This window comes from Sceloporus occidentalis, unplaced genomic scaffold (genome assembly GCF_023333645.1).
Source record: "Sceloporus occidentalis isolate IW3139 unplaced genomic scaffold, rSceOcc1.0.p SCAF_6, whole genome shotgun sequence".
In the NCBI taxonomy this organism is placed as follows: Eukaryota; Metazoa; Chordata; class Lepidosauria; order Squamata; family Phrynosomatidae; genus Sceloporus; species Sceloporus occidentalis.
Genome location: NW_028316986.1, coordinates 59,164,076 through 59,188,238, shown reverse-complemented (window position 1 = coordinate 59,188,238; position 24,163 = coordinate 59,164,076). Strand labels below are relative to the sequence as shown.

The 24,163-nt window shown below is 40.3% G+C and overlaps 1 protein-coding gene across 1 annotated transcript in view; it reads right to left on the bottom strand.

The window, feature by feature from the left end:
• Positions 1-1,883: 1,883 nt before the first annotated feature.
• Positions 1,884-24,163, bottom strand: part of LOC149310802 (3-oxo-5-alpha-steroid 4-dehydrogenase 2-like) — a 39,872-nt gene continuing 17,592 nt past the window's right edge. Inside the window, exons 2-5 of the mRNA XM_089528388.1 lie at positions 10,253-10,416; positions 5,910-6,011; positions 3,955-4,105; positions 1,884-2,393 (exon numbers count right to left, since the gene is read on the bottom strand). Coding sequence (XP_089384514.1) covers positions 2,327-2,393; positions 3,955-4,105; positions 5,910-6,011; positions 10,253-10,416 — 484 coding nt within the window. The 3' untranslated portion in view covers positions 1,884-2,326. The remainder of the gene's footprint in view (positions 2,394-3,954; positions 4,106-5,909; positions 6,012-10,252; positions 10,417-24,163) is intronic.

The window sequence follows — 24,163 nt, the reverse complement described above, 5'->3', positions numbered from 1 at the left end:
CCTAAACAGAATGTGCAGATTGGTATTTCTTTCTCAGTTCTATGAACAGGAAGCAACTTATGCAGTGTTATGCTTAGTCAATTCTAATCATGATTAACAGTTTGACATGCTAACTGATTTCCCAAGCCAAGTGAACTTTTCCTTTCTTTATAATGTGTTTTGTTGTATCTTAAAATATATGCCTATAGGGAAGAGCCTGCTTTATTTTATACAATGCCAAGTGATTTGTAGATGCTTTATTATATTTCATTATTATTATGGCTGAGCACATGATATGGTTTGTCTTTCAATATAAACAAAAGCGTATGTTTTTTAAAAAATCCCACAGCATTCAGAAGAGCTAGAGGATATCTTGAACAGATCATGAATAAACAAACCATAAACAAACATACACATCATATAATCTAAGATGCTATTACATTGTTCTGTTAAAACAGACTGCTAAACAAGCCTTTTAGCACAACTGTAGTCTGAGTTTGCAATAAGTTCAATCACTGTTTTGTTATATGAGTTCATAGTCAGTTCATGAACCATGTTTTACAAGGGAATGGCACGTCCAATTTAATTATTTGTGTGCTTTTGGAACACTACACCCATTCTTGATTCTAATTAGTTCCAATAACAACCCAGCTTGTGTGTGTGTGTGTGTGTGTGTATCCCATCATCAAGAGATCTTGGAATCAAACACTACTTTGTGGAATTATCTCTCGGTGTTTATGGGAAAGAACACAGGAGTTTAATAGTAGGGCTACAATTACCCCCACGCTAATTTTTTTCCTTCCTGATAAAAGTTTCTTAACTATAATGGCTCCTGCAGTGGCTGGTACAGACAGACAGTGATAAAAGTACGGTCATTCTTCCAAAGCACACTCCTGACTGGCAATCTCTGCAATGAAGATGGGGGTGGGGGGGGGGGAAATAACATGTTGAAGGGCAGCTGTACTTTATAACTTAAGGGCCAAACTTCATGTTTCCCATGGTTTGCTTTTTCTCCTTTCAGGGTTGTTGTGCTTTCTAATGAAAAGCACCTTTGCAAAAATCATGGGTTGAGCAGACAACTGGAGGTAAGGGGAGGGGTTGGAGAAGCCTCCTTAACTTTTTTTTCCCTATGATCTAGCCACTGAAAGTCCTCCAGTCCCTCGTTGTGATCCTGAGTAGTGGACAGGAGCAGTAACAACGAATGGTTCCAATCTCTGTGCATTCTGAATTTTAGTCCAAAGGAGAGATCCATGGTACTGAACCTATTTTGTGTATAGAATTCAGTACCAAGGAGAGTTCATTTAAAAGACAAGCAAAGCCTGGATTGGATTCAATGCTTGGCCAATATGGGATCAGCCAGCCACCACTTAACAGGTGTCTGACAGAAAGAAGTAGGATTCCTTTAGATTGGGTGAGTTGCCAATTCCTAACACTGCAAGCTGCAGAGATATGGCTGCCAATTCCTAACACTGAATCTTGTCCAGACCACATCAGTCAAAGAACCTCGAATTGTGAATCCCAAAGATGGCTACCTCTGAAGAGCCAGAACTTGGAGAAGGTTTTTTTTTTAATCCCAACACCCAGACAGAAGTGGGATTCTCGGAGCTGAACTCCAAAAATGACCCCCCCCTCCTCACAAGCTCTGTATTGTATCCCTTTACACAAGAGGCCCCCATTCCCCGTGGCTTCCTCAGCAGTACAGACAAGGCACATGATGGGAGATGGCAAATGATAAGTTTCAGGCTCAAAGTCTATTATTTGAAGGTTTCCCATTCTTCAAGAACAGGGTGGAGCCTGAAAGGACAATATAAGGCCTCAAATGACTCTGTTGATGCAAAACATGAATGTGAAACTATACAAGTTCTTGTGATTCCAGCTCAGCCTAAGAAGGCTAGATGCCTTCAGATCTATCCTAGAACACCATGATTTTCTATTTCTGGTCATCACAAGATTGCTTTTTCCATTCAGTAGATAAAAGATGCAGAGATATAATTTCTTTCTCCCATAGTGAGGAAAGCAGTCACCAGGGGAGCAGAAGAATGGTGCAGTGGAAAAGAATTAAGTACCAAACCACACTGTTGATGCTGTAGATTTTTGTTTAAACAGTTGGAAAGAAAGTAACAGAACAGTCTATGGCTTCTAATTTGGCCCTAAGACACTATCCATTTGTGGTAAAGATATAATTATCTATATACAGCAAAAACTCAGAGCACATGGCAATATTACACAATGATAGATTATTTCCCTTTGAAATGTACAATGGCATGTTGCACTAAATAATAATGATAAAAATAAAATTAGATAGTAAATTGACACTAAAAAAACCCAACTTCCAGATAATTGCCTTTCAGAAAATAAAAGGAATCAAGGCTTTTCTTGATCTTGGGTAGCAGGTGAAGGTCCTAACATAGTACCTGGAAGAAATGAGATACAACATAAAAATACAAATAGCCAATATTATATCATACAATAATTTTGTAAAAACTGTTTTAAGAAAGCTGAATTTCAGATTTCTATTATTTTGAAGAATCTGAGAATTTCTCAGATCTCTATTCTTTTCTTTGAAAAGATATCCAAAAATAAGGTATGACAAGAAACCTTCAGTGGGTTTTCATATTGAAGGAACTGAGGGTCAATACTAAGAGAACATCATTTTAGAGATTATACTAAACCACCTGATCATTAGGAGGGAGGAGGGATTTTCAAGAAAAAGTTTGGATGCGAAACCATGAAGCCCTTAGATGGTGAACCTTTTAGAGACCAAGTTCCCAATGGCGTTTCAGCACCGGGTATTACCCAGTGCCAGGGGTGGGACTTCCGGGAGTGGGACAGGATTTTCGGGTGGGGGACTTCTGGGAGCAGGACTTCTCCGGAGACAGTTGAAGGTCTGGAGAGGCAACTGAAGGCTCGGGAGAGCAGGGGGAAGAGGAGGAACAGGCTCATAACATTTCCTGTTATGTTCGGGAAAGCTAAAAACATGCAACTGATAACTACCTGCTATTGACAATACATGCAAAAACATATGTAAATCTGTGCTTTTGCTACAGGGAAATAATGGCTTTAAGGATAGGAGCAGGAGCAATTTCAACAGAGAAAACTGAGTAGAAAGCAAAGGTCAGACCCCCTCTCCACCCTTGCTGTGTTTTCATTCCATATACCTGACTGGAAAATAATTAAAAGATACATATTCTCAACTGCTTCTCCACATATTCCACTTCTGAAACTGTTATTAATTTTAAAAAAATGTAATGAAAATTTAGTCACTTCCATCTCCATGCTGTATATAGCTGGTCCCTATATACAGATACAGGCATACCTTAGTTAACTACGGCTCACTACAGACCATCCTTAAAGGACGGTCTGGTGGTGGTGCCATTTGTGCCGCTGGCAAGCCACAGCAGATATATAAAAGCGGCTTCTTTTTCCGGCGCGCCAGTGACGCCGCAATGTGCCATTGGCACATTCGTGATGTCACCTGGGTGACGTCCGTCACGTCAAAATGGCAGCGCCCATGTGTATAGGGCACCACCATTTTTACGCCCTCGTCATGTGCGAGGGGCGAGGGGCGTTTGAAAGCGCCGCCCCTCGCATGTGACGGGGCGCCTCATAGCGCCCGTTTAATCTGACAAAGAAGTTCCTTTTTACAATGTCTTTTTATGCTCCATCCTCCTTTTCCTCCTTGTCTTCTACCTAGCATTGGCACTGGGATTATGGTGATGGAGAGTGAAGAAAATAGAGGCTTTGTAAATGAAGTATTCCTGTAATTCCCAGGAATGCATCTGCTTTATTAATTTAGGTATACATGTAATGTGAAGCAATGTAAAACTTCTCTCTCTGATTTGTGACAACCAGTTCTCCCATGAACTGTGTATTCATCTCTTGATCAAATAGTGAATGCTGAACCAGTCTTAAGTAATAATTATCTTCCTAGGCAGGAAGTATGAAAATAAGAAAAGACAGAAACCATCTGAATACCTGTGGTGGTGGTAAGCACGTGGCCCAATGCAGCAGAGTGTAAAAAGAGCAAAGGCAAAGGCAGGTAGGGACCAGGTTGCTATAGCATAGCCAAACCATTCTATTATCTCACCAAAGAAATTTGCTCCTGATACATATGCAAAGAGTCCTCCTGCATGAAAGAGAACTTGTATAAGCACATTTAAACAGTAAAAGCTGATTCTCATATCTTTTAACCTTTTAGAAGGTTATCAGTTGGACATGCAAGGACCATAGGCAATCCGTGGCCAGAGAAGGGGGAACATCCTACCCCATCATTTCAGGGTGAAAAACATACCCTGGACAATGAGCTGCCACTGGCTAAGAGACTGATTCAGCTCCTTTGAACACTAAGCCAAATCAGGGCAAAGTGGCTCCATCCTTTGAATTTTAAAAAAACCATGTTATATGAAAAATTGTATACTACTTTTTAACTCTAATTGTTCATTATTGTAAGATCAGATTCACAGACTGATCACATCGACAGAACCAAGATACCAGTTCCTGTCTGTAGTAGATAGCAAACAATGGCATAAAATGGCTTCTTGTTCTGCTCCTCTCCAGGTCTGGAAGCTTTTCAGAAGCATCTGCCTGGCCCCACTTTTACAGCAGATTCTGCTCCAAACAGACCATCTTTTTAGCTATCCAGAATAGAACTGCTGAGGACAATACCTATGGAGAAAGGTGCTGTAAAGTGTTCTTACCCAACCCCTTTTGTTAGGCCAGTGGTAGTAGAGGTCGAAGGGAAGCAATGTTTGGGCTTCAGTACTAGTCAAAAGGACTAATTTGAAGAGTATAACCACCTTGATCAACAGTAGTGGAAAATTAACACAAGAGAGAAGTTTATTATCTGAAAACTGCAGACAGACACAAACCAAGTAGACATGCCAGAGAATAAATTTAGCTTTCTCAAAGAAAGGGAGACTTAGGCTTTGTGTGGTGTTTTTACTTTTTGATTAGAACCCAGAGATCCACCAACTGGCGCTAGATGCAAAATAACAGCTTAGGCAGGCAGACAATCTGGACTGGAAAAACAAGGAAGTAACTGGTTTTGTTGCTGTCCATTCTGATGATGAAGATGATGATTTACCACTTTGAAATCTACATTATGTTTTTGAAGTATCCTAAAGTATTTCAAAGGAAATCACAGCATTTACAAGTACTTCTTTTCCCACTCTCCTAGTCAGTTTAAATTGACTCAACACTTCCTAAAATGAAATGTACCTGTCCATGGCTGGCTGACACTGTTGTCGAAAAACTAGTTAAGGTTACCTGGACAGGAGATTCAACAGAGATAAGAGAGGGAAAGAGGAATACTGACAATCAAAGAGAATGATCCCAATGCTTAACTAGTGCCAAAACACGCTTTGATACCTGAATAATAATTAAAAAGGGCTCAGTTGAAAATTTATAAAATTCAATTTCTGAAAGAATTTCTGAGTCTAGATGTGACCTGTGATCAGTCAGAGCAGAAAGAACTCAAGGAAGGGGGAGGGAAACCCAGGATTATCAAGAACATTTGGATGCAAAACCATGAGTAAACAGGAAAAGTCAAAACAAAAAGAACTGGAAAATCTAAATACTTCCAGAGACTTTTTGCCTTCTGGAAAAGCCCATTAAGAATTAAGATACAGGTCAGAGTTTGGAAAAAATATTTTTGGACTATAATGTCCAGAATCCCCCAACCAGCATGACGTCATGATTAAAGTGGACTTATCCCGGGAAGACTCAAGAATGCTCCAGCAATAAATCATTCACAGGGAAATCCCATGAATGATTTGTTTCTGGAGCATTCTTGGTTCTTCCCAGGATAAGTCCTCTTTAATCGTGATGTGTGGGAAAATTTTTCCTGCGATTGCACAAATGTCCCAGGAAAGTGCCCTTTAAACGCCTGATTTCCCCCCATGTGATAAAATCCTTGGAAAAGAAGAACATACCTTGTGGAATTTTGTATGTGAACTCTCCAGGTTTTCTTAGTTGGCGTAGAAGGTGATCACTATGGATATTGATTCCTATGCCAAACAGAAACAACAAGAGGCCTAAAGAAAGAAAATGAGGTGTTTATACTTTGGGTGGCCACCTGCTTTAATGTCTATGTTTAAACACTTATTTTTGTTAAGCATAATTAGAACATCCTGGCCACACTCATCCTTCAGGCTATCCTTGGCCTCCCAGGAAGGATATGGGGACACAACAACATGGCACTGTACTTCATCCAGAGAAGGAACAGTAACAGGGTGTTGCTTCACCATTCACTTCTAGGACAAATACATACTAAAACTAGAATTAAATGTAGATTGTTTTAATATGTGTTAATATGTGTATACCTTCATTGCTCTTTTAATTGATGTGTGTTCTAACCAATGTCAATGTGGATTGTTTTAATATGTTTTGATATGTGTACATCTTGCTTGTTCTTTTAATTATGTGTGTTTTAATCAATGTCTTTTTAACCAGATTATCTGTTAATTGTTGTTGTTACCAACTTCGATCCATGGGAAGAGGCAGGTAAGAAATTGTTGTTGTTCTAGCCTGGATCCACCCATTGGTGAAAGAAGTTGCTACTACTTTCTTCATTCCCCCTCCTTTCCTTGTTGCTTTTGTGCTGTGTTGGTTAGATTGGATGCCTAAGCTCAGGAGGTATCTTATTGTTCAATATCTGTCCAGGATCTAGCGGAATTTAGGCACTTTACCACCACTGCCACCTATGAACTGCTTACATTCTAACACTAAAAATAAGAGGAAGCAGCAGCAGCAGCATCACCCTGAAGAGGTATACAATAGACAATGAACACCCATATTGTATAAATACAATAAATAAAATAAAACAATGTAGTGTGTGCCTGATGAACTCCTGCCTGGATTTTCATGCCATTATCAATATGCAATTGACAGAGACATAAGAGAGAGAAGCTTCTCGGTGCTGCTCCCAAGCCTAGAAACTATCTGTCACAAGAGGCCATGGTTTCACTTGCTTCATTTCTCTTGTCCTTCTGTATTTTCATTCAGCCAGCTTTTTGGCACAGAATCATAGATTCATAGAGTTGGATGAGACCATGTACACTGGTGTCTTCCAGAAATGATTTTAACTGTGAAATTCTCCCACTTATTTATTTATCAATATGCAGTTGACATATGTGCATTGTTTTGACTGCATGCATTGTAATTGTACTCAATGAGTTTTAGTATTTTGAGTATAGTTTTTTATCTGTATTTTATTTTTAGCCACCTTAAGTTCAGCTTTCAATGGATAGGTAAGGTATAAATTAAATAAGGAAATAAATATACCTTTTAATAAAAGGTGAATATTGAAAACTTGTGGATGAAAAGGTACTGTGGCATCAAGAGACCAGATCATATCTGGAATGTTTGTATTACAAATCAGAAACACTAAGGAATATAAACAAATGACTGTCTTATCTAGTATTCCACAATCCAAAATACTCTAAAATCCAAAATTGAGATCATGACACCTTTGCTTTCTGATTGTTCAGTGTACTATACAAACCTTATTTCGTGCACAAAATTACTTAAAATATTGTATAAAATTACGTTCAGGCTATATATAAAGTGTATATGAAACGTAAGTGAATTTTGTGTTTAGTCTTGTGCCCCACTTCCAAGGTATCTGATTATGTATATGTGAATGTTCCAAAATCTGAAAAAATCCAACATCCAAACACCTCTGGTCTCAAGCATTTTGGATAAGGGATACTCAACCTGTACATATGCACAGCATATGTAATATATAGGGCTTGAGATACAGTAGGGAGCAAGCAAAGGTGAAAAGTTGTGAGTCACTTTTATATGAACACTATGAAGACTACAACATAAATATGGATAGACTTTGAATATCTAGTTGAGTATTAAAGCATGAATAATAAATATCTATCCACACTAAATAAATAAATAAATGTATGTTTCTGCATGTCTTCAAGTCACCTTTCAATTTATGGGTGGTCTTATGAATTCCACAAGGTTTTCCTAGGCAAGGAATCCTTAGATGTGATTTTGCTAGTTCCTTCCTTGAAATATAGCCTACTCCCATCCAAATACTAACCATGGCTTACTCTGCTTAACTTCCAAGATCAAACAAGATCTGGCACATTTATGGTATTACTCTCCACTAAATATTAATAAAATGTGAGAAATATATCCTCCTTAGCCATAGAAGTGACCTTGGGAATGTCAGACTCAGTTTAAGGCTGTTGCCACACTTAGGAATTAAAGCAGTTTGGCACCTCCCTTTAGGTGTCGTGGTGCCATCCTATGGAATCCTGAGATTTGAAGTTTGTTGTGGTACTAGAGCTCTCTGACAGAAGGCTACATATTTTACAAAACTACAAATCCAAGAATTCCATAACATTGAGCCATGGCAATTAATGCAGTGTCACACGGCATTAATTCTGCAGTGTAGATGTAGCCTAAGAGGAAGGCAGTGTCAATAGTAAACCTCTTCTGAACAGATCTTGCCAAACAAATCCTAGGAGAAGGTTATTCTAAGTCGGAGTCAACTGGAAGGCACATAACAATAGATATATAGTTGTTTTGCTCCTTAATTATAGAACAGCAAGTGTTTTTGGAATGAAAAAGAAGGAAAGAAGAAGGTATTAGGAGTCTTGTGGCACTTGTAAGTCTAACTATTTTAAATTCCATTTCCTCAGTTGTACTTATAGAATACAATATTCAAGCTTCCAGTATAAATGAAAAGTTACAAGGTGTAACTATGGAATGGAGCTTATGGATATAAAAGGAACTGCCTAATTCAGAAAACACCAGGCCTTCATCTGACTTTGAGTTCACTCCTAGAGCATCTTTTGTACTGGAGTAAAAGGGTGAGCGAGGAGAGACATAACATAGAAGAAATCATGAAGCTGCTGCAAGAAGCAAATTCTTAAATAACTGTTTGCTTGAAATGCACAAATAACTCCCTCTAATGGTTGGACTTTTTCAATACAAATGTATATATTTTATTTTAGTATGTTGCAATATAAACAAAAATCTTTGGGTATTATAATAAAATAATAATAATAAATAAAAGTTTTATTTTTATACCGCCCTTCTTGCAATCAGGGCGGTGAACAACATCATTCAAAACACAATACATAATACATACAAGCAATAAACAACAAATTACAGTTAAAATCACAATTAAAAACCGGTTCTGGCCAGCATACTACTGCTGTCAGAGGAGGGGGGGGGGGAAGACTAACTGGAGCCTGTATCTGGGAATGCTAGCTTAAACAAGAAGGTTTTTAATCCCTTCTTGAACTGGGTTAGGGAGGTGGCCGAGCGGAGCTCTCCGGGCAGCGAATTCCAGAGGGTCGGGGCTGAGATGGTAAAGGTCCTCCTAGATGTGGAGGCCAATCTTGCTCCAGGGACCCTCAATAGCTGCTGCCCAGATGTTCTGAGTGTGCGGGGCGGATTGTATGGGGAGAGGCGGTCCTCTAGGTATCCTGGGCCCAAGCCATTTAGGGCTTTATAGGTTATAACCAACACCTTGTATTGCGCCCGGAAGCGAATAGGCAGCCAGTGCAGATCTTTAAGCACTGGTGTTATATGGCTGGCCCTGGATATGCCAGTGACCAGTCTGGCTGCCATATTCTGTACCAGTTGTAGCTTCCGAGTTTGGTACAAGGGTTGCCCCATGTAGAGCGCGTTGCAGAAATCGAATCGAGAGGTTACCAGAGCATGTACTACCGTTTCAAGGTCCCTCTGGCCCAGGTAGGGACGCAGCTGGCGAATCAGCCGAAGCTGATAACAGGTGCTCCTGACTGTCGCATCCACCTGAGATGTAAGGTGGAGCGACGAGTCAAGGAGCACCCCCAGACTGCGTACAGTGTCCTTCACAGGAAGTGTGATCCCGTTCAGGACAGGTGGAACCACCGCCATCCCCGGGCCAGGAGAACCTATCACGAGCACCTCCGTTTTCTCTGGATTCAGACTGAGTCGGTTTTCCCTCATCCAGCCCATTACCGACTCCAGACAGGCCACGAGAGGAGAGACGCCATACTCAGTCACTGCATCAGTTGGAGACATAGAGAAGACTATTTGGGTGTCATCAGCGTACTGATAACCCCGTGCCCCATGTCTCCGGATGATCTATAATGGCTAAAGATTTTGCAAAAATGTTCTTTTTTGTTGTTGTTGTTACTCAAACTCTTGTCTTGACATTTAAACAAATAATGTACTTGCCCCCCTTGTGATTACACACTTAGATGTGACACTTCTGGCAGAGCTCAAAATGTCTAGATGTTTGACATCACACAACTATAATTACCTGAAGTAAATCTTAAGTTGTTGCACCAGTCATCAGGGTATTCAGCACAGTAAATCATGTAGTAACCTTGAAGGAAACCATTATAGGTACAGAACAGCGCACCAAAATACAGCATCTTCAATGGGAAGGGCCTGCCTCTTGTCAGGAATGAATAAATGAATGTCCTGAGATAAAGAAAAATACACATACATGCACACAACATCAGACATCTGGAATACCAATTATTACAGTTATTCTGTAACAAAATTATAGGAATACAACATAATGATAAGAACATTATAACTGTTCTAATTACAGTGGAGGCAATGATCCTGATTGTACTAGCAGGCTGCCAGGAATTCCCATTTTCAGGCAAAACATTATCACTTTGCTATGACTTCATCCACTTCAGCTTCACTTCTGCTAACAGGATAGACAGTGATAGAGTATATGTTTGATGATGTATGCATCTCCAATCAACATTCCTCACCTATCAATGGGGAAACAGCTGATAGCAGTTAGTGGGAACCCACATACACATCTGGACAGATTGCACAGCATGGATGGGCTATGAGCCTCACCCTGAAATGGCAGGGGAAGTGTCCTCTGAACTTGGAACATGATGTTGCACAGATACCTATATTTATTTGCAAAGACCTTCCATGTAACCAGGTTATATAAAGCAGCACTGGAGAGTTTGCATCAGCATCCCTCAACCTGACACCATTTAGAGCATCTGGATTACAACTTTCGTAACCTCTCATCCAGTCCAACACACATGGAGTAGGCCAGGTTGGATTCTGTATATCAAACCATTTGTTAACACTGAGCTCTTAATAACCCCAATGAAATAGTTGTGATCTGTCAGGAGAAAATATTTATATTAATGCAGTCACAGATCTTCAAGGTTTATTTGTCATCATGTCAGGCTTGGCTTAATGACAATCCTATAAATGTGAGATCTCCAAGAGCCCCAGTCATTCACAGTCCTGCTCAAGTTTTCAAACTCAGGACTGTGGCTCTCTTGATTGAATCATTCCATCTGTATTGTGGTATTCCTCTTATCCTACTGCCCTCCATATTCTCTGTGCCACAATCTGTTCCTGGTCTTGGTTTTGCAGAGATAATGCAGCTTCTTCATCTCCTGCTTCCAATTACGCAATCTATCTGATTACTATACTGGCCATCCAGTGACATCCATGTATACATCCATCTGTTTGGTTGTATGAAGAATGTATTTGAATGAGCAAACTGTTGGGCCTATTAAATTTGGTAAGTTGCTCTCCTGCTTCACTTCTTGATCTAAGCCAAATTCTCCAACAATTTTTGCTCTTTTCCTACTTTTGCCTTCCAATCACCAATTTCTTGTTCTGGGGGTGTGATCAATTTCGTCCTGGATGCCAGCTCAGAATCATTCAACTTCTTTCTTTTCTGCCCCTGTAGATGGAACATGAACTTGGATTATTGTTATACTGATATGTTTTCCCTGAAATCATATTGATATTGTATCGTCAAACTTTGCATTATATTCTGAGTGCTTTTGCTACGTCTCACCTCACTATTAATGTCACCCATTCTTAACTAGGTATCTTTGAGGTAACCAATGCAAATTATTGATTTTATTTACAAGCACCTGGGAGAAGGAGCAGCACGAAAAGAAAAAAAATGACAGGTAAGTGAAACAGAAGAGAGCGGGAGAGAAAGTGCACAGTGTTGTGGGTGGAATGTAAGGAAAATGTGTTTCCATTGATTTCGAAACTTAGTACATTCTGCTACTGGTGTAAAACAAGTGAGATAGATGGGTTTTCTGGCATGAACACAATCATAAATAACACTTTGCTTTTAAAGACAGGAAGTCAAAAACAGGCCAGTATCATGCTAAGGCACAGGTAAAGAGATCACTTGAATGTGGCTCCGTTAACTGTTTCAAATGTGTGATCTGACAGAGGGGATGGCACTGTATCAACATCAGTATATTAAACAGCTGTCAAACTAACATTTTATACAGCAGTGAGGGAAAACATCAGATTTAACAAGGCAAACAACTTGGCAGCTTTCAAAAGGAAAATGATCAGTTCCCAGACCAAAAGGAGCAGGGTCTCTGCCAGAACAACAGTGACTAAGTAGGCTGCCAAGAAAAGAACAAATTGGTTTGTAGAATTGTTAGGAAGGATCGAATTAGGGGAATTTTAGTTAGCTCAAATACGAGAGGCGTGTCCTAACAACGCACGCACAGGATCTTGTCCCTTAGTGTATACCAGAGGTTGCCTAGTCCACCCCCAAGAGAAAGAGACTAGAATGCCAATGAGGTGCAATTAAAATATGAACATTTATTAAAGCCACACAACAAAAGGGATCACACACACACACATTCAATGCTATAGCAAGGGAGGGGTGAGTTCGGGAAGTAAAGGAAGGAAGAGAGAGGCACCGTTGGGAATATTTACCTTAGACGTCTTCTCCAAGGAACCGGATGAGATGTAGGATGGATAGTGGATCATGGCCGCGGGAAGGGGAAAGGAAAGAGTGGCCACGGTGGCTTAGGAGCTGGGTTCTGGCGGGCAAAGCTAACTTAGAAGCCCGGTGACAGTGAGCTTGGTTTTGCTCAAGTGATTTCAGCAGAGCAGGATGCTCTAGGAACTCAGGCTCGGAACTGGAAGCTCGACAAGCCCACTGGAAGGCTGGAAACTGGGACCTTATATAGGGCTAAACCTATCCTCAGGCTACGGCTGCCTGTCGGGACAAAGGCGTTGATTGCTTATTTTTGTCTAAGCTGAGCTTTTACACAATGGTTGCACAATGCAAGAGGTCTGCCACTTTTCAAGAGAGCAGATACCTTGATGGCTGAGCTGTTAAGTTAATCACTGGCTCATTAGTGAGGAAGCCATATCTATTGTCTTCCTTGCAGAGGGTCTGCGAATCTGGTTTAGCAACTCACAAAACTTCCTCTTACAGGTTTGAATCAACCTTTTTCTGAGACTTAGCTGGCTACGTGGTCTGCTCACCTTTTGATTAATGGCAGCTTGCTGTGGGGTCAGTCAGGGGTCATGGCTTCAGACCGCATGGCACCCAAAATTTTATATAAATCCATACTTGGTAACAGAATGAAATGCCTGGAAGATTGTCCAAATAGGAATAATCAACTGTCCACCTCCACAGAGCTCCTTGTATATCTCATCAGGGCATTATGCACATCCCAGTTCTTAGGGCACTGAGTAGTTGCAAGAGTCCAGCAATTGTCTTGGCTTGTTTTTCTGTCAAAGGAGGTTATGGGAGGATGGGTTATTGGCATATCACAAAATGTGCTCATTTGCAAATATACAAGCTGAACACAAGTAACAGTACTTCTGAAAACTCCAACAAATAACCAAGGTCTTCTGCTCCCACTTCAAGTCCCTAAGGAGACAGCTGCACTTTAAAATGCTTATAGAGCTCACAATCAACTCTGTGTATCTACCTCTGTTTCTCAAAACCACAGCCTGTTGTTCTTCTCACACATGTTTCACACACACCTGGCCTCCTTAAAATGGGGGGGGGGGGTTGCAAATGAAGATCCAGGAGAGCCATGTTTTGTGAGCATCACCTAACCTTCTTAGCTGCAAGGAAGATTCATTACCAGACTATCCCAAACTAGCCACAGGCCTCTGTGGCAGGTATTGCCTTATTGTAACCCATACCTTACTCAGAGAACCCATTACTAGAAACAGAAGAATTAGCCACACTGGCTGGGAGATTAAAAAGTTCTTGTTCAAAACAGTAACTTTTCCAAACTTGGCCTATTACATTATAACCAGGTTTTGTTTTGTTTTTTGTTTTGTTTTTGGTTAAAATAATGTGCTGTTTCATCACATCACTACTATTAAAAAAAAACAAAACAGCTTTTCTAGTGAAAGACAGTAAATGAACAAATTGATAAAGACCTTGAAAACACCAATGATGGAAACCACATGGGGAAAGAAAAAGAAATCTCCCTGAACCAAATTTTTACTGACTCAGAAAGATTCCCACTCAGACTCAATTTGCAATAAAAGAAGGCAAGGTTGATACACATCAAAATCCCTCCAATTCCTCCTCCTCCTCCTCCTCCTCCTCCTCTTCTTCTTCTTCTTCTTCTGTACTTACAGACAACAGTTGGAATTCTCAATCTAGATACTTTCCCCAGTCCTGATACTTTGTAAAACCTTAAAGGTTTTGCTTGTCATTAACATGGTAAAGCAAATAGGTCTGAATTCTACTGAGTGTCATTGTTACAGTAAGATACATTTCTTTGTTCCCTTTAAAAGAAAACAGTCACCAGGCCAACAAACACTTTCTCTTGCTAACCCTGAAACGCTTACCCAGAAAACATCAGCAGTTAAAATCCTTTGTAAAGTTACATTTCTAGTGAACTTTAAAAGCTTATACTTCCTTTTGAGATATAGCTTGAAGCAAAAACTCTAAGTTTGCCGCCTCTGCTATTAGCAGCAAATATCAGAACAATTTGCAATTAAAAGTCTGTGAGAACAGATGATTTAAAAAGAAAAACAGACCCTTAAATGCAGCCACAGATGGAACCAGCCTTGTCTCTCTTGGGAGCAAATTCTACAAGCAGGGGTCAACACAGAGAAGGCCCCATGTCTACAGATGACCAGTCATATTGATAAATGTAGCAGGCTTGTGATGCAAGGCTTCTGAAGATTATCTTCAAACAATTTCCCTAATAATTGCTGCTTTTCTGGCAGCTTTTTCTACAACTTTCCCTTCCAGCTTTTAATACAGCCTCTTTTCTACCATGGGTGTTCACAAGGTGAAGAAATTTATCAAGATCTCCAAAAAATGAAGCGAGCTGCGCAATGGCTAGAGTGCAACTGGCAGAGACATCACAGCTTATCTGACAAGACACGCTATAAGACTCTCATTCTTATGGAGTGGCAATCAATGCAGCAAAGAATTCGTTTATGCTGCTCGTATTGTGTCAGCAGAGTCTCGTCTAGCAGAGCTGTTCAGGATGGTTAAAGAGTTAATCCAACAACCTCCCACCCTGAACCCACTTTTAGAACCAACTAAAGCCTCCTGTGACTTATTCAACGACTTTTTTGCAGACAAAATCTCTCAGATAAGGGCTGATCTCGATGCCGGTACTATAACAGAAACTATGAGAGAGGCGTCCAGCGACTCCATGGACTGTGTTAGTCTGGATCATTTTGAGCTTGTGAATACTGATGAAATGGACAAGCTTCTTGGAAGTGTAAGGAAAAAGAATTGCCCTCTAGATCCCTGTCCATCTTGGCTGACCGCCCAGGAAGGGGATGCAGTATTAACCTTACTTCAACTCATTATCAATGCATCCCTCAGGGAGGGGATATTTCATCTAAACTTGAACAAGCAGTGGTTAAACCACTCTTGAAAAAAACCTTCCCTTGATCCCCTGATTAGAAACAACTATAGACTGGTCTCCCTGTTACCATTCTTGGGCAAGGTGATCGAGAGGGCAGTTGCCTTCCAACTCCAGGCTGTCTTGGATGAAGCCAATTATCTAGACCCATTTCAAACTGGCTTCAGGCCAGGTGACGGAGTTGGAGACTGCCATGGTCGCCTTGGTTGACGATCTCCGTCTGGGTATCGACAGGGGAAGTGTGACCCTGTTGGTGCTCTTGGACATCTCAGTGGCTTTCGATACCATTAACCATGGTATCTTTCTGGAACGCCTGAGAGAATTAGGTGTTGGGGGCACTGCACTCCAGTGGCTCCGGTCCTACCTCTCGGGCAGGTTCCAGATGGTGATGCTGGGGGACAGCTGCTCTCGTAAGAGAGAGCTGACATCTGGTGTCCCTCAAGGCACCATTCTGTCACCCATGCTTTACAACATTTACATGAAGCCACTGGGAGAGATCATCTGGAAACACAGGACGCGGTGCTATCAGTTTGCTGATGACACCCAAATCTATCTCTCCGTGTCTCCAACTGCTGCAGTGACCAAAGATGGCATCTCTCCTCTAAATGCCTGTCTTGAGTCAGTAATGGGCTGGATGAGGGAAAACAAGCTCAAGCTGAATCCAGAGAAAACGGAGGTACCAGGGATAGGAATCCCTGGCCCGGGTGGGGAGTTTTGTCAACCAGTCCTGGATGGGGTCACACTTCCCCTAAAGGACAAGGTTCGCAGTTTGGGAGTGCTCCTGGACTTGTCTCTACAGTTGACATCCCATATGGAGGCGGTGGCCAGGAGTGCCTGGTATCAACTTCGCTTGATATGCCAGCTGTGCCCCTACCTGGCTCAGGGGGACCTCAAAGCAGTGGTACATACACTGGTAACCTCTCGTTTAGATTTCTTTAGTGCGCTCTACATGGGGCTACCTTTGTACCAAGTTCAGAAGCTTCAATTGATCCAAAATGCTGCAACCAGATTGGTCATGGGAACATCAAGATTGGACTATATTACACCAATATTAAAATCTTTACACTGGCTGCCAATTAGCTTCCGGGTGCAATACAAAGTGCTGGTCATTACCTTTAAAGCCCTACATGGCTTGGGCCCAAGTTACTTAAGGGGAACGCCTCTCCCTACATAATCCGCCCCGCACTCTTAGAAACTGAGGGAAGAAATTGCTGGAATACACAAAAACCAGACTGGTCACTACTTCCCACAAAGCATTTACAGCCGCGGCCCCTAAATTATGGAATAACTTACCGGAAGACATCCGTCTTATTACCACACTAGAAGCTTTTAAGAAGGCATTAAAGATGGATCTCTTCCAGCGGGCATACCCACCCGACCTGTTATAGTTAAATATTCCCACTCCGATTTGATAATGTGGAAACAGACAACGATTTGGATGTTTTAATTCACCTACAGCAACACTGCTGGCTGATTAGTATTGTATGTATTGTTAAATAATATTGTTTTTATTCTATTGTGTGTTTTGTATTGTTGATACTGTTGTGATCCCGCCTCGATCTGCAGGGAGAGGAGGGAAATAGAAATAAATTATTATTATATTATTATATCCATGCTATAGCTTGTTTTCTCTTTGCTGCATTTCATTTGCACTCTCGTGCTCTAGTCTAGTTCCTGCACAATGTTTTCCCATACCTAGGTCTTCTGCTTCTGTCAGACTTCTAGACAGTCAAAGCTTCCTAGTTCTCTGCCACTCACTGTATATTTCCATAGCTCAAGCCTATCATCTGGTCATCTACTAGTCTACAGTCACCCTTACCTGGGTACTCTACAGTTACAATTTTATATCATTACCCATTAGGGATGTCAGATCTCAGAGGCTAGGCCCGAGTCTCCACCTTACATGGGTCATCTCCATATGGGAGATGAGGGTGCAAATTCTCCAGTTTGGTGGGCTCAGATTTGGGCAACAGGAAATATCCAGCCCAGATTGTAGAGCAGGGGCTTGCTAGAATTTGCACAGGTTGATTTGTTACTAGAACTTGCAAAGATTCTCCAAAACTAACAAAATGAATTTCAAAAGGGAGAAATATAAGTTACTACACTTAGGCAGAAAAAAAATGAAATGCACAGATATAGGGTGGGTGACACTGGACTTGACAACAGTACACGTGAAAGGGATTGGGAAATCTTAGTAGATCATAATAAGCTGAACATGAGTCAATACTGTGATGCATCAACTAAGAAAAAAACATTGTGATTCTAGGCTGCATCCACTGGAATACAGTGTGTAGACTTAGGGAAGTAATAGTACCACTCTATTCTGCCTTGGAATAATGTATGGGCACCACAATTTAGAAAGGATATTGATAAACTGGAGTGTATCTAGAGGAGGGCAAACAAAATGGTGAAGAGTCTGGAAGCCATGCCCCATGAGAAGCAGCTTAGGGAGCTCGGTATGTTTAACATGGGGAGGAGAAGGCTAACGTGATAGACACGTTTAAATATTTGAAAGGATGTCATATGGAAGAAGGAGCCAGATTGTTTTTTGCTCCTCTAAAGACTAGGCTACAGAGCAGTAGATTCAAACTACAGCTGGCACTCTGTTTTTGCCTCACGGCATCATAACCGCGCCGCAGGAAGAAGCTCCATTATACGATATTTTAAATAATTTTGTGCATGAAACAAAGTTTCTGTAGTACACTGAACAATCAGAAAGCAAAGGTTCACTATCTCAGCCATCCCATGAAAAAAGCTTTAGTTTTTGGTGTATTTTGGAATTCTGGATAAGGGAAACTCAACCTGTACTGAAATTTAATTTGCTGGAATAGTTAGTCACTTTCTTCTTCCTCATAAATCTATGCAGATATCTGGTTTAATAATGAACTCAATGAAAGAATTCCCCATCTGCCTACATTGACTTACAAGCCAATTTCTTTCTTTCAGTTAGTCTCAAAGGTGCTACAAGATCTCTCAATGAATAGAAAGGTTAAGATTTATTTTTTTTTACAGATTTCACATATCATATGCAACAGATAATATTTTGGGCAAAATGCCATTTTATTTTTGATCCCTGACAGTTAATTGTATGCCAGAGAATAATCATTCACATCCAGTTTCTCTTCCTAGAGTTATAATAGCAGCAGATCACACCAGGCTATCTAGAATGTTAATAAAATCTCTGTTTCAGCCTATCCAGCCAGTTTATCCAGATACACCCACCTCTGTCTAGTAAACCAAGTGCATCAAATTTTGATTGTTAATGACTTCACTGTTGTTGTTAGCTGCCTTCAAGTTGACTTTGATTCATGGCAACCCTGTAAATGAGACATTTCCAAGCCCTGCTGTCTTCCACGGCTCTGCTTAGGTCCTGCAGATCTTGCAGGCTAGGATTGTGGCCTCCCAAATTGAATCTATCCATCTAGTATGCAGTCTTCCTCTTTTCCTACTGTATTCTAGTATTGTTGTCTCTTTGTAGTGAGATATGCCTTCTCATGATGTGGCTGAAGTACAACAACCTCCATTTACTCATCATGGTTTCCAGGGAAAGGTGAGGTTTGATCTGTTCTAGGAACCATTTGTTTGTCTTTTTGGCAATATCCTCAGCACTCTTCTTCAGTACCGCATGTCAAATGCCTTGCTTTTCTTTATATCAGCTTTCTTCACTGTTCAGCTCTCTCATCCACACATGGTGATGGGAAATACTATGGCTTGGACAATTCTGACTTTAGTGTTCAGTTCTAATATATCTTTGCACTTAAGGATCTTGTCTAGTTCTTTCATAGCTGCCCTTCCCAGGCCTAGTCTTCTTCTGATTTCTTGACTGCAGTCTCCATTCTGATCAGTGACTGATGCATGGTATGAGAAGTCTTTAACTATTTGCTCATCATGTAGATTGATAGTCTTCATAATAATTGCTTTATTTACCACCACCACCACCCAAAAAATCCCAGACATACAAGGGAATGAGCACTATACAGCAGGTAGCATATCTACAAATCCTAAATCAAATTCCCAGATAAGGCCTTTGTAGTCCAAAATGCTTCTTCAGTGAACTACAACTCTCTTTTTCTGATCTTCCAATTACAGCTGCAGATAATATCCAAAATATTTCTCTGCCTTCTACAAACTGTCTCTGAGTGGCATCATATTTTGAAGGCTAGGGCCATAAGGGTTATTTTGTCAAAACTCTGACTAACATCAGGTAACATTTCACGCAAAAATATAGTAATGGGTTCATTAATCATAATTGGCATTTTGAGCTCATAGTACCAGTATGTCCTGGAAAAAAACTAACTAGAAAATGTAATAAAAATGTTGCAGAAGGTTCATGTTGTAAATCTGAAAATGTAGATTTTATCTCCCTGTCCATATTAAGCAATAAATCAAGCAAGTACATGATGTTTTCATCCATTTACAAACTGGTGTTTAGAAGCCAAGTTTCAGGCAATTATGAGGGAACTTGAGGGAAAGAGGAAGCACCAAATGCTTCCAAAGAGCACATAAAAACCACCAAAGTACTGTTTTTCTCCCTCAAAGTATACTCAGGAGGGAATAGACATAATATGAAATGTTACTGCCAATTCCATCCTGTAGTATAGACAGAACATTTATGAGATGACAGCTATAAACATATCACTTTTGCTAGCTAATTAAACAAACTTGGAGAATTATAATTAGGTTGTTTTTTTAGCATACACACTTTGAGAATTAGGGTTTGTGTGTGTTTACAAAGTAAATTAGCATTAGAAAGTTAAATGGTGCTGGTCATATGTCTATAGACTAAAGATATTTTATCTATGAATCTTGGATGATGCCAGTACAGAAAAGTAGAAATGAACTGTAAGTTTTTCACATAAGAATTCTTAAGCTTAAATTAAGATGGGTGAATTTTGGCCCCCTGAAACTGGGAATAATTTCAGTAAAATGTTTAGGGGGGGCTGGCCATTAGCTTTGTGTGTGTTGTCCTATTCCCTCTGTTCAACTGAATGTTAACTTCTCTGCTGACAGAGAGGTGGTGATGCTTATCTTAGCAGCCCCCTTGCAAACGCTTCAGAATATACCAGACGTGGAAGCCATTTCCCTTCAGAATGTAAGCCAATTGCTTTCCTCTAACAGGAAAGTCACTGTTTTGCTGATCTGCTTCTTTGCTGAAGAGTAGGGAATTTTACAAAGTATATGCTGTTTTTATGTGCTGACAAGATGACATGGATCCAAGATAGTCCAGACGGATAGAACAGAGGAAGTGAATAATGAGGTATCTTAGAAAAGCACAAGCGATAACCACGCTCAGGGTGGGGGTTTTTTTTTTCTTTCCTCTTAATTATTTATTTTTTTCTTTACTAAACTAAGCGTATATAGCAAATGTGTCCCAGTCTAGTTATTGTAATCCTTGCAAAAATAAGTTACAGAGGATGTATCCATTCTAGAACAAGTGGTCATATCTAGTTTTAAGAATAATAATAAAAATTTAACATTATTTATATATCAGCATTTATGCAATTGAGGGACTTGAAGGGAAAAATTAGTTTCTCTTTTAAATGACTGGGATGGTTAAGCTTTACTACTGTTTTATTACTCTAACTGAAGCAGTGTCTCTATTGTGGATGTAACTTCTTCTGTATATTACTTATCTTTTTCAAAAATCTTGAATTTGCACTCTTAATAAATACCTTAAGTTGGACTGAATCTGCCTTGTAGGTTATTGGCTCCTTAGTCAGTACTCTGGCAGATTAATAATCACTCCTTAGCAGTCACTGGTTAAAAATCCAACAAGACTAGCAGTGTCCCCAAAGCAAACACCCTTATCATGGAAGATGACACTGGTGCCTGGATGCAATTTACCTTAAGCATCCTTGTGACAACATTTTCTAAATCTGTGGCATAACTTTTACAAAATTGTACAAGTCAAATCGATATGAAAGGTCTTAAAACTGCATGCTACTGGAAGCACAGATAAAGGTAAAACTACTATTATGTAATACTGTACTACACTGCATATCAACAGGCAGTCCTAGATTCAAGTAACTGATCAGTTTTAAACTTGGAAAAATATGGAATGGTAGCTACTATTTGCTTCTTTTTGCCTCAGAATCTTAGGTGTAAATTGAAATTTGTGCATTAAGTAGAGTGCAGTCTAATGATGTCTAGTTCATTCTGCAATCTTCTAATATTTTCAGTTAAAAACTGATTAAATGCTACAGTTCCCTGCTTCCATCCCATTTTATTCAACAAGCAGCCTGAAGAGGTTTAGAGAACTCAAAAGCTTGCACACTACTTTGTGACATCTATGTTGATCCTAGTTTAGGTATGGCTATGGAATCCAACTTTAAAGGAAGACAACCAGGTTCTAAAGTTTTCATCTGTGAGGATTAAATCAGATTGTAATTAAAATCCATTAGAATCTATATTTGATTTCTAAACATCTCCTTTCTATTTTTGACCAACATTATTAACGTTCACACATGGCATATAAAATGCAAGCAAGGCTCAAAGAAGTTTTTTAGTGTCGAGTGTGAAAGCTGCCTTTTGGAATGTAATATTTACATCTCCTGCATGCATGGGAAGGGTAAAACTGAAGGGAACAGAAGGATATCTGGTGCCACCTAGTGTTTCTTACTCCTTTTAATTTTTCTTTCTGTAGCCAACAGGCAAATTGAAGGCACACAGAAGAACAAAACAAATGACTCCATTTGTGTCTCAGATGTACCAAAGTGTTGTTAACATTGAATTCTAAAATAAGACTGACGGTTTCCTTTTGCAACTACATATAGTAAAAAACTATTCATTAAAGCAAATATTTTAGTCAATTGAGGTACAGGGTGTCATAATGTTTTAGAAATTTGCAAATCATTTCTTACCATATAAAAAACAATAATCTCTGTTCAGCATCCAGTAGAATGAACACTTCTACAACTTGACAACCTTGAGTGTGTTGGACTATAGCTCCCATCTTCCCTAAAATCAATTCTAATCCATTCCATGAGACTGGGGAAAGATATACCCTAACCCTTAAAAACAGAAAAATAACCTGAGGTCCAAATATTACCTCTCCATCAATGTCCTGGAGGAACACTGAGAAAGGGATTCAGAGGGTGCTGTTGTCCTCCTGTCCTGTTGTTTGTCTACATGAAGGGGGGGGGGGACCCAAACCCTGCCAAAATCTGTGCCAATCAGGACACATGACACATGACATTTTCTCTGAATCTAAAACAATCAGGATGCAGGGCCCAATCAGCAGCAAATTCAAGAGCAAAAATGCCTTAATGCAGATTTGAAAAATTCAGTTTGCTGTGGAGTTTACAGGAAACTCTGGTGTTTCCTCCATATGTCCAAACTGATTTGTGCCAGATAGAGGGGGACAGGACAGTTTGCCTGGCATGTGCTGCCATTTTCAGTCAGCTCTCATTGCCGTTGTTAGTTTCCACAGCCAGGACATATTGCTTCCTAGTAAGGGCATTTACCTTCCCCACCCGGAATGACATTAAAATTAAGGTTTTTTCCCCCCCTGCTTCTGAGGCACCCGGCATCTCAATGTGACCTCAAAACTCACTGCCAGGATTGGTGCTGAGGAGTAAAAAACCCAGTTGCTCACCTAGAACAACAGTGTTCCCTTCTTGCTGCTGTTCCTGGCAGTGTGCTCAGAGGTTACAACAAGGCATCGTGCACCTCACAAGCAGAAAAAATCTTTATTTTTATGTTGTTCGGTGGAGGGAAGGTAAATGGCAGCCCTTGCCCAGCAGTGAATTGTCCTGGCTCTGGGACCTGTGGGAAAACAGTGGTAGCAGGAGCTGATGGTGAACCAAAGCAACAGCAGTGTAGACAACTGCTGCGGATAAAATTAGTGTAGCACAGTTCTGGGATGGATGCAGGGCAGAACAGATGAGGAGTCCATTTGGACTTTTCCTCCAAGTATAGACAGGCCTCCGTTTACACACTTGCCATAGGCAACTAACTTTATTCTCTTACTTTTGCTTAAATTGTTTTATAATTCTTTTAGCTTTTTAATTGTTAGCACCCTCACACTGACCCATCTAGTTATACTGTTGTTTTGTGCCTTCAAATCTTTTCCAACTTAGGGCAACCATAAGGTGACCCTATAACAGGGTTTTCTTAGCAGGATTTATTCAGACAATGTTTTCCACTGCCTTCCTCTTTGTCTGGGAGAGTGTGGGTTGCCCAAGATCATCCAGTGGGCTTCCACAGCTGAGTGGGGATTTGAACTCTAGTCTCCCACAGTCCTAGTTCAACAAACAAACAACTATACCATATTGGCTCTCCTCTCTAGTTATGGGGTGGCATATACATATTTTGATTAATAGATGAAATGAACCAGGCTGACCCTATCTGAAAAGAGAGCTGGACTAGATAGGCCTTTGGTATGATCCGGCATGACTGTTCTTATGTTCTCAACCACAGTTTTCAGAGTTCCCTAGGAAGAGAAGATAGAATGGTTGTTAAGCCCTTACAGGTCTACAGCAGGGTATATAGTTAGCTATTTCAAAAGCCTTACAGAAATCTGGTACTGCCTAAGGCATGTATCCAGAGCTGGATTAACA